The following is a 15,764-nucleotide window of genomic DNA, read 5'->3' on the forward strand; positions in this document are numbered from 1 at the left end:
AGAAATGTTCATAGGTTTCTCTAAATCTACCCCTCTTATCATTTCTTATAGCACAATAATAGTCTTTTCCATTCATATACTATAATTTCTTCACATTTTCCCCACTTGATGCACACTACCTTATTTTCTGGTTCTTTGCTGCAACAAAAAGTGCTATTGTGAATATTTTTGTACATAGACCTTTTTCCCTCTTTCTTTATTCCCTTTAGAGTACACGCCTACTGGTGGAATTACTAGGTCAAAAGGTATGCAGTGTAGTGACTTTGGAGGTTTAGTCTCAAATTGCTTTCCAGGGTGGCTGTATCAATTCACTGCTCCACCAGCATTGTATTAGTGGACCTATATCAGTACATTCACTCAATGCAATAGTCATTTTCTATTTTTGTCATCTTTGCCAATCTGATAGTTATAAGATGGAACCACAGAGTTATTTTAATTAACATTTCTCTCATTATTGGTGATAAATCACCAATTTTTAAAATTGCTTTTAAAAAATATTTTTAAATTTTTTTAAATTTAAAAGCTTTTTAAAAAATTTTTTAAATTTTAATGCTTTTTAAAATATTTGTTAGCTTGTTTTTCTTCTTCTCTGAACTGACTGTTCATATCTTTGACCATTTTCTATACGACAATGGATCTTGTTCTTGTATCTTAGAATCAGTCTCTTATATATCTTGGATATCAGATTTTTTTTAATCAAAAGAAACTTGTTGCAAAGGTGTTTCTCTGCCCTCCTCAATATACCCTTCTGATTTTAGATAACTGGATTTTGTTTATGCAAAAGCTTTTCAATTCTATACGATCAAAATTGTCCATTTTATCTCCTGTTGTTCTCTCTATACCTTTTTTAATGAAAAGCTCTTCCTCCATGCATAGTTGTGAATGGTACATTCTTCCACTGAATACATATGAGCTCATGAGATGAGCTTTTGTATCTAAGTCACATATCCATTTGAAGTTGATTGTGGTATTGATAAGAAATGTTGCTCTGGCAGGGGACAAAGATGGCAGAGTAGAAAGACAGACCTGTAGAAGCTCCATTCCCCACCATAGCCCATAAAATACCTGTAAAAAATGACTCTAAACAAATCATAGAGCAGCAGAAGCCACAAAACGACAGAGTGAAAGAGATTTCCAGCCCAAGGTAGCCTGGAAGGCCAACAGGAAAGGTCTATTACATGAAACATGGAGCAGAGTCTAGCCCAACCTTGGCCATGTGGCACTGGTAGGAACAGGACTGGAGCAGGCCTTGGGGGTGGAATCCCTGGCAACAGTTGTGGTTCCCAGATTCCACAAACCACAAAAGCCAAAGAAAGCTTCAAAGGTCGGTGAGAAAGCTCTCTCACCTGGGTGAGAAGGGAATGAGGTCTGGCCCTGCTGGCAGCAGCAACTGCAGTTGCAGTGTTCATTTTTGGAGCCCTTGACCTAAAGACCCTGGGGGGATTGAGCTGATCTGAATCTCAGCCCTGAGTGGCAGCTCTCGGATGAGGAAGAGTGCTGGCGATGGAGCTGGTGGAGGCTTTGGAGGGGGAACCCTACTGGCAGCTCCTGGGCAGAACAGAGTGCTTGTGGTTGCTCATAGACAAGAGTTCAGGCCAGGAGAAGAGTAAACTCCTCTCCCTTAATTGTGTCACTTTGAAGGAACTGAGAACTTACAGGTCCCCAGAGTATACCCTCCTCTTGACAAAGGACTCAAAAGTCAAGTAACTGGCTGAGAAAATGCCCAAAAAAGGGGAAAAAATAAGACTATAGAAGGTTACTTTTTTGGTGAACTGGTGTCTTCTCCACCCTTTCAGATGAGGAAGAACAATTCAGGAAGAACTATCAGAGGAAGACCTAAAAGTCAAGGCTTCTACATCCAAAACCTCCAAAATAAATAAGCAATGGTCTCAGACCATGGAAGAATTCAAAAAGGATTTTGAAAATCAAGTAAGAGAGGTGGAGGAAAAATTGGGATGAGAAATGCAAGCCATGCAAGAAAATCATGAAAAGCGAGTCAACAGCTTGCTAAAGGAAATGTTGCTCTAAAACTAATTTCTGTCAGAGTGCTTTTCAGTTTCTCACAAGTTTTATGTCAAATAAAGGCTAGAAGTCCTTATTCAAGTCATTGAATTCTCTGGGTTTATTGAATGCTATACTCCTTTGTTTATTTGCTTTTGACTTAGTCCTATCTGTCCCACTGATCAGCTTTTCTATTTTTTTTAGCCAGTATCAAATAGTTTCAATGGATTCTGTTTTGTAGTATAACTGGAGAATTGGTACTGCTATGCCCCAACTTTTTTCCACTTTTTTATTATTTCCCTTGAGAATTTTTAAATTTTGTCCCTCCAGACGAATTTTTTAGTTTTTCTAGTTTTATAAAGTAACCTTTTCATAGTTTGACTGCCTAATACTAAATAAGTTAATTTAGGTAATATTCCATTTTTATTATATATGTATATGTGTGTATGTGTGTGTGTGTGTGTGTCTGTGTGTATGTGGGGGGGGGGGCAGCTAGGTGGTACAGTGGATAGAGCACCAGTGCAGGAGTCAGGAGGACCTGAGTTCAAATCTCTCTTCAGATACTTGACACTCACTAGCTGTGTGACCTTGGGCAAGTCACTTAACCCCAATTGCCTCACCCTGAGTTGCCTCCAGTCATCCTGATGAATATCTGGTCATTGGATTCAGATGGCTCTGGAGAAGAAGTGAGGCTGGTGACCTGCACAGCCCTCCCTCACTCAAAACAAAGTCAAGTAGAAGTCATGTCATTATTTCTCTGATGGCATGATCTTCTTTGGCAATGAAGGACGAACACACTATATATATGTATATATATACATATATAATTTTATTATATTAGTATGACTTATCCAAGAACAATTAATATATTCCCAAATATTTAGGTCTATATTTCTGTAAAAATATATTTATAGTTGTATTCATATAACCCCTCTCTGTGTCTTGGAAGATGGATACCCAAATATTTCATACATTCTGTAGTTATTTTGAGTATCTTGAATTTCTTTCTGCTGGGGTTTGTTGGGGTATGGAAAGACTGGTGTTTTGTATGAGTTTACTCTATATCTTGCTACTTTGCTAAAGTTATTGTTTCAATTTTTTAGTTGAACCTTTAGGATTCTCTAGGTAGATCAGCATATCATCCTCAAAAAGTAATAATTTTGTTTCCTTCTTGCCTATGCTTATTTGCTCAATTTATTTTTCTTGGATTGCAATAACAATAAGATATCTATTAGTTTTCAGATAGCAATGAGTATAGTGGACATTCTTGCTATCCCTCTGATATTATTGGAAAGGCTACTAGTATTTCTCTATTACATATGATGCTGGCTCTTGGCTTGAGATAAAAACTATCACATTAAGGAAACTTTTTTGCTTTAAATAGTATTTTATTTTTTTCCACAATTATAAATCAAGAAAATTTTTAGCATTCATTTATATAATATTTTGAGTTCCAAATTTTTTCCCCCTCCTTCCCCTCTTCTGAAGACAATAAACAGTTTGATATAGTTGAGACATATGCTATCATGTAAAATATATTTCCAAAAGCAAAAAAAAAAAAACCAAGAAATAATAAGCTTTAAAAAATATGCTTCAATCTGCAGAGTCCATCAGTTCTTTATCTGCTCATTTTACCTTGCATCAGTTCGTACAAGTATTTTTAGGGTGTCCTTTACTCTGTGTGTGTCTCTCTGCTTCAGGTATGTTTCTTGTAAGTAACATATTGTAGGATATTGGTTTTTGCTCCACTCTGCTATCTACTTCCAATTTTTGGAAGAGTTCATCTCATTCACATTCACCATTATGATTACTACCTGTGACTTTCCCTCCATCCTATTCTTTCTCCTCTTTGTCCTCTCTCTCTTTTCACCTTTTTCGACATCACCAATGTTTGGTTTCTGTCTATCAACTCTCCTGATCTGCCCTCCCTTCTGTCAGTCCCCACCCCCACCCCTTTATTTGAATCTCCTCCTCTCCTACTTCCCAGGCGGGTAAGATAGATTGTTATACTCATCTGTTTGTGTATATTATTCCCTCTTTGAGCCAATACTGATGAGAGTAAGGTTCAAGCAATGTCCATTTAATCTCCTTTTCCATTTAGTCAATTCTTGTTTTTAAGCAGTTTTCCAAGCTGTTGAGTCTTTTTCATAATTCTCTTGCATCACTCTCTTTTCTTTTCCTCATTTTTCTTCCACCTCTCTTATATGATTTTAAGCTCCTTTTTGAATAATAGAATTTATTAGAATTTATTGTTCTTTGAATATTTGATAGAATTCATTTGTAAAGCCATCTGGTCCTAGTCATTTTTTCCTTAGGAGTTGTTTATGGCTTGTTTGATTCTTTTTTCAGAGATTGGGTTATTTAAATTCTCTACATCTTATTCTGCTAACCTTGATATTTCCATTCCTTTATTTTACAGAAAAGGGACCTGAGGCCCTGAGATTTTAAGTGACTTATCCAACTAACACAATCAGTTTTATTATATAATTGGGCCTAGAGCCATGGTCTCCCAATTTGTGGGCCAACACTTTTCTACTATTCCAAGGGACATTTTACGTGTGCATTTAAATGTTAACCCACTGAACTGGACTGGGGGCTAAGTGGAGACTCTAGAAAAAGTAAGAAGTGGGGTTGGAGGGTAGTAAATTTTCCTCTCTGGAGGAACAGCCCTGGAAATATAATGGACACCCCTGCTATATACAGGCAGTGTGGTTGTAAAGTCTGCAGCAATTGATCAACATCTCTGTGCTAAACTCCATCCTGGAGCCAGTGAAGGTGGGGGAACTGGTACCCATGACTTCCATGCTGAAAAAGGAAAGTCAGGAGTTATTTAGAATGATACTCAGAAGACACCAGGCAAGGAGTTGAAGTCCATACCCTGCTGACAAGCAGTATGACTGTGGTTTCCCCCTTTCTCCTTTACTCCTTCACTTTCCTATAGTAAGAGTTGTCCCTTGCCTGACTCCCACCAGTCAGTACCGAGATTCTCCAAATCCACCACCTCCCTTCCCTGCACATCCTGCAGCAAATACAGAGACTACTAAGGAAAGGGAAAGAAGAGAAAGAGTAAATTTACTAGATTATATGTCAGTCACCTCTTTATACCTTTCTAATTCTTACCACTATACCAGTCCCAAGTGCCTTCATTTTTCACCATTCATACTGACCCATGCTCCCAGTGACATCACTCCCTTTCCCTTAAATCCCACCCCAAAATGGCCATATAAAGACCCCAGGAACCTTACCTCTGGAAGACCTGCTTACAACACACATAGGTGTCATAGCTACTGTTGGTGAAACTTGTGTTGAGGAAGGAGAAGCAGTCGACTTCTGCTCCTCTGGGCACATAAAGGATTCCTGGGTAAAGGAGTTAAAGAAGAAGCTGCTAAGGTATATCTCATGGGACCAGGATCCCTGGATCTTTGGAATCAAAACTTCAACCACTGTGCCCTAGGAAAATTAAATAGACCCCTCAAGGGAGGGAGTAGGTGGGTTGGGGCAGCATTCCAGGGCAAAATCCTCCTACCAAGGGACAGGAAGGGATTCTGATCAGATCATTCTACTTTCATTAAGGCAGGAGGCTGTGGAGAGGTATCTTACCTGCTACACAGGCATTGACCAGGGATACACAGGTGCCAGTAAGTAGAGCCCTTAAGATAATATTGGAGAACTCACTCTTCCGGTGGGGAACCATTGAGGCTACAGACAACAAGAAGAGATCAGGGGCAAAACATGGGTCCCCTTCCCTCCCAAGGACCCGATAATCTAGAGTTGGTGTGTACTTCTAATCATCTTATTTATACCTGCTGACCCCTAACTCCAGAAACAAAGTATGCTTCCAGTTCTGAAAAATTGGAAGGGAGTAAATGGTGCCTATAGTGTTGTCTTGTAGTTCAATATTCCTTCATTGATTTAGCTTTAACCTGTAGTCTAGACCATAAGTTCCATGAGGGCAGAGACTATGTTTTACCTAAATTCTGTATCTTCCCTAGTGTCCTGCACCGTTTTTCCTTAGAATTATTTTTTGAATGAATGTACTCACTTTACTACCAGGGATATCACTCCCCTAAAACCCCATCTCACAGGCTTTACTGAAACTGGAATATGAAACCAAAATATAAGAGAAGACTCAGAAGAGTACAAATCTTAGAGAGTGGCCCCACTGAGATCACCCCTGCCTCCCTAATATTCTGATCCAGGGACTTTTAGTAGCTTCTAGTTTCTACTATCAACCCCTATCTCCTCTCCCTTAGCCAACCCCTACTATTAAGAGAAAATTTTAGACAATACAGTTATTCCAAACACATTCAAGAAATAATCCATATAGCAGTATCCCATTCCTCCTAAACTGATGGGTATTCTCTCTTTCAGATTCAGATTCTTTCAGATGGTCATTATATTCCACCCCATCTAATGTGTGACAATACTATCCTACACAATGTTTATACAAAGCCCACTCTCTTTGAGTCCTTCCTGCCTTTCCCTCCTATTCTTATCAAAGGCAAGCATTATACTGATAAACACTGCCTCCCCAAAACTAGATGTGGAGAGCCTGGCATCATATGGCCCCAAAGATACACTATAGTACCATCCCTGCCCTCATGGCAGTGGTTTCAGCCTGAGAAGTCAAGATGCTGGCCCCCTTGGGAGTCAATCCCCAACTTCAGTTGCATGAACCAATCATACAGTCTTAGAATTGGAAAGGACCTTAGAAATAATCTCTAATCTCACTTTATACACATGGAAACTGAGACCTAGAAAGGTTAAGGGACAGGCCCAAGGTCGCAAAGTTAGTTAGTAGCAGAACTGAGAATGGAACCCAAGTTTTCTGTGCCTGATTCACTTGCTAATGTGCTTTCAAATGCTGATTTAGAGTATCCTATAAGGACTTACTTAGACCTCCCAGCATGATGCCAATGGAGCTGAAATTGGCAAATCCACAGAGAGCAAATGTTGTGATAATTTCTGCTCTGACCTGAAAAACAAAAGGAACCGTTATGGAAAAACCCTAGAGATGACCTGATCCCTACTATGCCACATTGTCCTGACTCTGGCTTCTCTTCTATTACTTAGAGTACTATGGGCCACAGTCCCAAGGAACTTCAGCCATCATCCCTCTAGGACTCCATAAGTGATACTTTCTTGTGGCTGCCCACCATCTTGGTCTAGTATACAGAGCTACTGCTAGTAGATGTCTCACTATAGCCTTCACAGTTCACTACCAACTGGCCCCTCCCCCCAGTCAACTTTTCCAGTGCTTCCTTTGCTTCTGTCTTCAGTCCCCTATCTCTTTTAGCCAAAGTTGTACCATCTAAATGAAACAATTTTGTTCTTTTGCCCTGCCACATCACTAGCCTCTACTACTCTCCTTGAATTCAGTTCTAAGGTCCACCACACCTAGAAAACCTTCCTATATTAACCCAACCAAATTGCCAATTCATTTCACGAGACCTGCTTCCAAATCCTGGCCCTGCCACTTCCTAACATTGTGACTCTTGGTCATTTTACCACCCCGAGTCTCGAGATTTAAAAATATGTGAACTATCTTCTTTAGAGAATTATTGTGAAAATCATGTGAAATGATGCCAGTGAAAATCCTTTGCAACTATAAAATATTATGTATATGAAAGGGATTATTATCATTAGATTAGATAATATTGTTAGGCTATTATATAGATTATATGCTCTTAAAGGGACTTATGTCTTTGTTATTTCTATAGAGTAGTCAATGTTCAACCATTGACTGTTGGCTGAGTCTTTCCCCTTGATATATTTTTGTAATTTTATATTATAATATATTTATATTGATATATTTCTATTAACTGTCAGTCTGATCATGTACTCTTTGTTATCCATTTCCATTTCCATTTCCAGTCATTTCAGTCATGTCTGATTCCCTGTGACCCCATTTGGGTTTTGTTGGCAAAGATACTGCAGCAGTTTACCATTTTTCTCTCCAACTCATTTTACAGATGAAGAAACTGAGTCAAATAGGGTTTAAATGGGTCACATAACTTGCCAGGGTCACATAACTATTAACAGGGTTAAGTGACTTGCCCAGGTTAACACAGTAAGTAACTGTCAGAGGCTGTATTTGAACTCATCTTCCTTACTCCAAGTCTGGTGTTCTATCCACCATGCCACCCAGATGCCCAATTTGAGGATAAATTTCCTAAAAGCAAAGACTACTTCTGTTCTTTGCTGTGTATAACAAGCAGCTGGCCTTCAACTTTATACCCTCTTGGTTGGAGATAGGGCTATGCTGGTAAATGCTTAAGTGGTAGGGAGAAATCTATGCACACGCTACTTTTAACTTTAACCTGCATTATTAAAACGTTAAGTCACTCTGGACCAATGGTGGCAAACTCCAATAGAAAAGGATGCCTCTAAACCATATGTAAGGATCTCTGCAGATTACAAATTGATGTAACCTTCACAGTACCTGTATTTTAGTGCATTTTTTATTGTTTTGATAAATATTTCCCAATTATATTTTAATCTGGTTTGAGTTGCACTCCAGAGTGTTGTGGGTCAAGGGTGAATAATCAGACAACAGCTCAAGCCCTGATTTGTGGCAATTTCTGAGAGGTAAATGCTCACGCTGAAAATTGAACAATTTGCTCTTGTAAGCCAATTAGAACTTATTCCAGCACACATCTGGGTTTGTTTGTCTGTTTCCTGGGACAGAATGAATCCCCAACCAAGATCTGACTCAGCAATTCAAGACTGTGAGCCAAAGTCCCAGGCAGGAAGGCATTAGCATCCTCAGCTCTCTCAGTCACCTCTCCCCAAACCCACTCAAGCTCTCTCTCCTTCTCTGCTGGCCTCTTCAAGTCATTCAGATTCCTCTCTCCTGGCAGCTTTGTAGACAATTCCTTGTCTCCTTAATAAAATAAGGAGGAAGCAAGGAAAAGGAATTGAGGTTGGGTGAAGAACGGCGTGAGCTAGTAGATATGGTGGGATGGTGGCAGATTTAGATGCTCAGGGGCCCAAGGGCCAAGATCCTGCTCTGCTCCTTAACCTGTATGTGCTCTTGGGCAAGCCATTCCATTCTTCTGGGTATCAGTTTCTTCATCTATAAAATCAGGGAGTTATACTCAGCGGCCTTCAGAATCTCTTCCAGTTCTTGATTCGCTAAATTGATTTATGCACCTGGATTTAAGTTAAGGTCAGAAATCTGTGTTTTCCTGGGTTTTTGTATTTGTTTATTTTTCTTCCTTGCTCAGTAAAATTTTCCTTTTGAGACATCTCTCCTTACCTCCCACTCCTTTTCAAAGGAGGGAGCAAAGGGGCCCACAAGTGTGGAACATTGTATATATACCACCAAAGTTTTTTCAATGTGTTGAGAGATTTTTCTGGATTTCTTTAATTTTCTTTCCCTTTTACTTTTTAAATCCTTTGTTATAAGAGATGACTTTCTGGGAGGGGGAAAGGAGAGGATAACAGGGAAAATTTGGATGATTTAAAAACAAATTATCAGTTAATTTTTTTTTTAAAAAAACCTTTCTTTTGAAAGATTCTAACTGTCTCAGCTAAATTAAGGGGAGAGAAATGTTTCTATTCCTTATTTACACAAAAGATCCAGAAAGATCAAGAGTGCCCAGAAAGACCAGGTATGGAGGAGTTTGTAACTTGGACCTAGCCTGGTATTTGTGGAGCTAGGACATAAAGAAAGGGGAAAATTCATATGGGTAAGTAATGTCCTTGATCCCTTCCTACCTGAGATCTGCCCCTCACATAGTCCAGGACCTAGACCTTCAGAGGCAGAGGAACATGAAAATATACTTGGTCTTTTAGGCAAGGCTGTAGCTAGGACCCTAAAGGCGCAGTGAGAGCAGGAAGACAATGAGCACAGAGGCCAAGCCAGGAGGCAAATGTATTTGAGTGTAGAGAGAGTAGCAATGTTTCTCTAGGAGAGCCTGTCCTTGAGTTCAAACAAGGAGACTTCAGGAGTGACACAGGGACCTCAGTAGTGACACAGAACCAGAGAAATACACAGATCTCTAGGTCTTCACTTAAGACTGGGAATGAAAGAGGGGAACCTGAGGCCTGCCAAACACTAGCTAAGTGTCTCTGGCAGAAACAGCCCCCATTGTCCAGAACCAATAGCTAGACAAAGACAAGTAGGCAGTACACAATAATAATACAGAAAATAATAATAATATGGAAACCGTATGTTATTTTCTAGTTGGCAAAATACTTTTGCGTAAATTAATTACAATAATAGCTATAATTACATAGCACCTCAAACTTCCCATTTGATCCTCACAACAATCCTCTAAGAAAGGTGCTTTATTATCCCCATTTTACAGATGAGGAAACTGAGGCTCATAGAAAGAAGGTATTATGCCTGAGGTCACCCAATGAATTAATAGCTCAGTTGCCCTTTTTCCTAGCCCTCTGACTTTGCCACTCTACCCCATTGCCTGAGTACCATTGTCACAGCCTGCCCATATCACTTACAGAAATCCATTGCTTCTGGTCCCCAATCCACTCTCCAACTCCTTCAAGACGCCTGTTCTTGTACTGGGACAGCTCCTGATAAGCCACGAATTCATTCAGAAACAGCTTGATGCCCAGCAATTCAGCCACTATTGGACAATCTTCCCATGCCACTCCCAACATGAATGCCACGGGACGCAAGATGTAAGAGCAGATGAGCTGGAAGGCAGATCCATGGAAGGAAGGGTTAAGGCAGGGACTACCCTAGCATGCTCCTCCCTCAGGAGGTGACCTATCCTAAGAAGTAGGAATGAGAGACATGGGGATATATCCCAAGTCCCTTTAGGGCCCATCAGCTACTTTAGACTATGGGGATCACAACTCCCATTTATATACCACTATAGGTGGTATATATCAAGTACCTTCCTCAAACATGAGATAAAATAGGCAGTGCAAATTAAGTCACAGAATTCTGGAGTTGTGTGGGACCTCAGATCTTATCTAGTTCAATCCCTGCCTGAAAAAGAATCCCTACTATGTATACCTCAGAAGTGGTGCCTCAGCTTGAGATCTCCAATGAGGGTGAAACTCATTATCTCCTGTGTCACCCCACTCTACTTTTAGAAAGTGAAATTATTGTTATTAATAATATTAGTAATAGCTAACACTTATACAGTACTTACTATGAGCCAGGCACTCAGTTAAGCACTTTGCAAATAGTATCTCATTTATTCATCACAACAGCCCTGTGAGGGAGGTGCTATTATTATCCCCATTTTACAGATGATGAAACTGAGGCAAACAGAAGTGAAGTGATTTGCCTAATAACACACAGCTAATAAGTGTCTGAGGCTGAATTTAAACTCAGGTGTTCCTGATTAGACCTAGCCATCTACCTACTTCGCTACCTCGGTGTCCCAACTTGTAAGCTTTTCCTTACATAAAACCTAAATTTGCCTCTTAACCTAAATCTACCCATTACACCTGGTTCTCTCTAGGGTCAAACAGAACAAATTTAAATCCCTCTTCCACATATTATTACTGCCATTTAATGGATGAGGTAACAGAGTCAGAGTAGTAAGCAGCTTACTTGTGGTTACACAGGGCCAGTTGTCCTACCCCCAAGTCCTCCAACATTGATACTGCCCAGACTGAGGTCTTCAGCACCGCACTCACGGACTGGCAGGCGCCCCTGCCCAGTTCTGATCAATCCTTAGACACATGTCAAGAAAACTGGCCCTTCCCCTTGATAGCTGAGGATATTGTTACCTGGAAACTGAGTTCTTGGATGTCCACCATCTCCCCCAGCCAAGAGAGAGCAGCATTAACGAAGGCTAACACAGCCAAGAAGGCGATCAGGTTGGCGGCAATGTTTGCAATGATGCCCACAGAGACGGCAGCTCCACTAGTGGCGGCTTCCAAAATGTTTTGAGCCTCCCTGAGTTCATATCAAGAATTATCATTAATAATCAGTCTCCAGCAATTAGCAGAGGCTTCTGACCCATGTATTCAAGTTGTAACTCAAATCGGAGGGTCAGAAACTTTTCTTAGGAGAGGATGGGGACACAATACCAGCGGGAAACAGGTGTTATGGACTCCATCTATCTTAAAGCTTCAGACACTCAAGAAAGAAAAATAGGGTAAGAGGATTAGAGAGATGAAGGCTGAGATTCCCTCAATGTAAGGAGATATTTGTAGAAGGTCCAGAGGTAAGGTTAGAAAGAAGAGAATGGAAATGGATCAAAAATAAGAATGGGAACTATGAGAATACATATCATAGAATATTAGAACAGAGAGAGGGACTTTAGAATCTATCTGGTCCAATCTCTGCATTTTACAGAGGAATGATCTGGAGCCCATAAAGGGCAAATGACTTACCCAAGGTCATATGACTGTAAAAGGCAGAGTTGGGACTAGAACACAGATCTCCTGACTCACCTCTCCAATAAACTTTCCACTACATCACACTGACTTTCATGTGTAAGAAATAGTTATAGGTAGTAGATCTGGAGTCCAAGAGACATGAGTTCAAATCTTGGCTCAGTCATTTACTAAATATGTGGCCCTGGCCATATCCTTTAATCTCTAGATCTTATGTAAAATATGAATAATAACAGCTGTATCACCTATCTTCTAGAGTCATCATGAGACTCAGATGAGATCATGAGATGCTTCCTAATCTATGAAGACCTTCATAAATATCAGTTATGATCACTGTCACAGGACCTCAGGACCTAGTTCTGGAAGAGATTTTAAGAGGCTAACTGGCCCAATCCCCGCATTTTGCTGATGAGGAAATTGGGGCACAGGGCGGTTAAGTGACTTGCCCAAAGTCACGCAGGTACTAAGTTCAAAGCCAGGACCCAAACACAGATGTCACCATTTCAAGTTTAGGGCTCTATCCATTGACCCTCTGCTGCCCTCAAGGAGCCTAGGCAGTGAGAATAAGAAATTAAACATGTAGAAGAAACAACCTGAAAATCAGAGAAATAGAGAAAGAATTTGAAAGAGGAGCTTCAGCTCGCAGGACAGAAAAAGTCTTTGTAGGGTTAGTGAGAGACAGCAGCTAGAGAAGGAATGGCCACAGATCATGATCTTTACTGTTTCCTCACTTCCTGATCCAGACTCTGATCCCCCACCCCCAAAGACAGACACACAGAGCCTCTGGTAGGACTTACCCACCGGACAGCTTCACCCCTTCTTCATTCTTGAACTTGGATTCTTCCACTTCTGGGTAGACCAGTTTGGACAGGGCCAGAGCACAGGGGGCAGCCATCACAGAAGCAGCAATGAGAGAGGCAGGATCAATCTGCAAGGACCAGGGTTTGGGTTAGAAATGACAGGAAACCCAAGTGGGATGACAGTGGCTGCTACAGGCAAGTCAAGGCATTCTGACTCCTGTTTTCAAGCTAGGGGTGACATTGGTAGGAACGGTGGAGTCTGCCACATTTTTTAATGGTCTACTTGACTCCCTGCCCCAACACCCTCAGGGGTGGGAAACTGGCTCTAATCTTTGTAGCTGGGATTACTTAATCCCCACCAAAAAAAAAAAAATCAACCCAATCTCCTGTCCTTAGCTAGAGAAACCATTAGGAGCCTTAGGATCAATTCTGTCCCTAGACAGAGAGAGCATTAGGAGATCCAGGTCAATAACCATCTTTCTATTAGCCTTGATGCTGGCCCTTCTCTCACCCTGTGCTCTAGTTCCAAAAATCGGGCTCTTATCATTCCCTCTGTCACTACCTTGGACCCCAGTTGCAACAAAGGATTCCCAGTCTTATCTCCTTGACGCATGTTTGACTTACTGTCCTATACCCAATTCCTCAGCCCTAGGCTTCCAACCTTTCCACCCAAGTTCTTCTAGGTCCTAGGGAGAACCTGACCCCCAGAGCTCCTATACTAACAGCTGGGGCCCTACTGTCTGTTGTCAGGCCTCTTGTGTCTCCCTGCCTTGAGTCTCTCCCCACTTTGGTCCACTCTACGTATAGCTGCCAAATTGTGCAAAGAGGCCTATGTGACTCTCCCACTCAATCAGCCCCAGTGGCTCCCTAGTGGCTCTAGGATAAACTAGGAACTCCTCTCTTGAGCTCTTAAAGGCCTTCACAATCTGAATTCTCCCTATCTTTCCAGGCTGTTTGAGCATCAGGGAGGGGATTTCACATTTCTATAGCACTAATTCACTGTGCTAAGCAGTTTTTACAAATATCTTCCTCATCCTTAAAACAATTCTTCAAGATAGGGCTATTATTATTCCCATTTAGCAGTTGAGGAAACTGAGGTAAATAGTGGTTAAGTGACTTGTCCAGGGTCACACATCTAATAAAAGTTGGAGGCTACATTTGAACTCAGGTCCATTCCTCTACTTACTGAATCCCTAGCTACATTACTCTCCCCCTGGGATCCAGCCAAATTTTTCTCTATTGCTCATACCCTACACTCCATCTCCCATCTTTATTATACCTTTGTACCAGTTGTTTTCCATCCCTTGAATGCACTCTCTCCTTATCACTGTGGCCTGCAAGAATCTAGGAGTTGCCTGACTATACCTACCACTTGTAGAGGGGTTCTGTATGATTTTTTAAGCCCTCACTGTGTTCAGTCTGGCCCATTCTACCTGCAGCTGAGCTCACATAATGACATCCTAGAGCCAGCTTCCACCTGCACTTGTAAACATGGTTTCTTACACTGCTGGTAAGCTCAGCTGTTCTCAAACCTTACTGTTTGAACTTTTAGGAAAAAAGAATTGGCTTTACAAAATTAGCATGGGTTTGGATTAAAAAAAAATAAAGGTACTGGAAACTACTTGGTGACTAAAAAAAATATATATTAAGTCAGAGATTAAGGATAATATTAAGGAAGGAAAAAGCTTTCCTGGATAAAAATAGATTTAAGAGAGTTTGAGACTGCTCCAGCAAAGCTGCTGGCTAGACACCGAAATCCAATCATGACAACTAGACAGAGGGCTCGAGACATCAGGCGTTGTGTGTTGCATATAAAATGTGCAGTCATCAAATGGGCCCCTGGAGAAGGCCCAGCTTGCTAGGACCTGCTGTAGTTTGTACTGTACGGACAAAGCCTCTGAGGATCCAGGGTCACCTTTCCACTGTGATGAGGCATCAGAGCAAGACTTTCATGCAAAGGCATGGTCAGGGCTGAGCAGGCTGAGCTTACCCCAAAGGAGATGTAGGCTCCCAATAAGCTGCCGGCAATGGTGGAGTAGCCTCCTGTTATAACCACGTGAACCTCGGAGAGTGTCATATCTGGGAGGTATGGCCGGATGAGCAGAGGAGCTTCTGTCTGCAAGCCAGGCAAAGACATTTTAGCCTCCAGGAACTGGAATAGACCACCCTGAAGGGTACCAACCAGGAATCTTGTGGCAAAGTGGAGAATCCTCATCCTGAGGAAAATGGAACCTGCCTACATGGGCATTAGATATACATTTAACAGGGTTTGAGGGGAAAAGCCTTCCTGAGGAAGAAGGGAAAATCCAGATGTGGTAAAAGAGAATCAGTGGAGTTCACTGCTTTGCCCCCAGACTCATGGCACCAGCAAGCAGGTGAATCATTTTTTTTCTATGGTGAGTCATGAACCACTTTGACAATCTGGTGAAGCCTATGAATCCCTTCTCAAAATAATATTTTTAAGTAATGGAAAGAAATACTAAGCTTTAGTTACAGGTTAGTGAAAACAAAAATAGATTTTTTTTTCCATTCAAGTTCCCGGGTTCTCCAGAAATCTCTCCACCAATCAATCCTTTGGGACTCTCTGGAACCCAAGTTCAGAACTCCTGCCCACAAAGGCACTGAGGTATCTGGACAGTG

The 15,764-nt window shown here is 41.1% G+C and overlaps 1 protein-coding gene across 1 annotated transcript in view; it reads right to left on the reverse strand.

The window, feature by feature from the left end:
* Positions 1-2,936: 2,936 nt before the first annotated feature.
* Positions 2,937-15,764, reverse strand: part of SLC28A1 (solute carrier family 28 member 1) — a 60,914-nt gene continuing 48,086 nt past the window's right edge. The window contains exons 11-18 of the mRNA XM_072619832.1: positions 15,115-15,240; positions 13,122-13,252; positions 11,713-11,881; positions 10,465-10,662; positions 6,895-6,976; positions 5,602-5,700; positions 5,247-5,358; positions 2,937-4,806 (exon numbers count right to left, since the gene is read on the reverse strand). Of these exons, the coding sequence (XP_072475933.1) occupies positions 4,695-4,806; positions 5,247-5,358; positions 5,602-5,700; positions 6,895-6,976; positions 10,465-10,662; positions 11,713-11,881; positions 13,122-13,252; positions 15,115-15,240 (1,029 nt within the window). The 3' untranslated portion in view covers positions 2,937-4,694. The remainder of the gene's footprint in view (positions 4,807-5,246; positions 5,359-5,601; positions 5,701-6,894; positions 6,977-10,464; positions 10,663-11,712; positions 11,882-13,121; positions 13,253-15,114; positions 15,241-15,764) is intronic.

The sequence above is a fragment of the Notamacropus eugenii genome, chromosome 1 (assembly GCF_028372415.1).
Source record: "Notamacropus eugenii isolate mMacEug1 chromosome 1, mMacEug1.pri_v2, whole genome shotgun sequence".
Taxonomy (NCBI): domain Eukaryota; kingdom Metazoa; phylum Chordata; class Mammalia; order Diprotodontia; family Macropodidae; genus Notamacropus; species Notamacropus eugenii.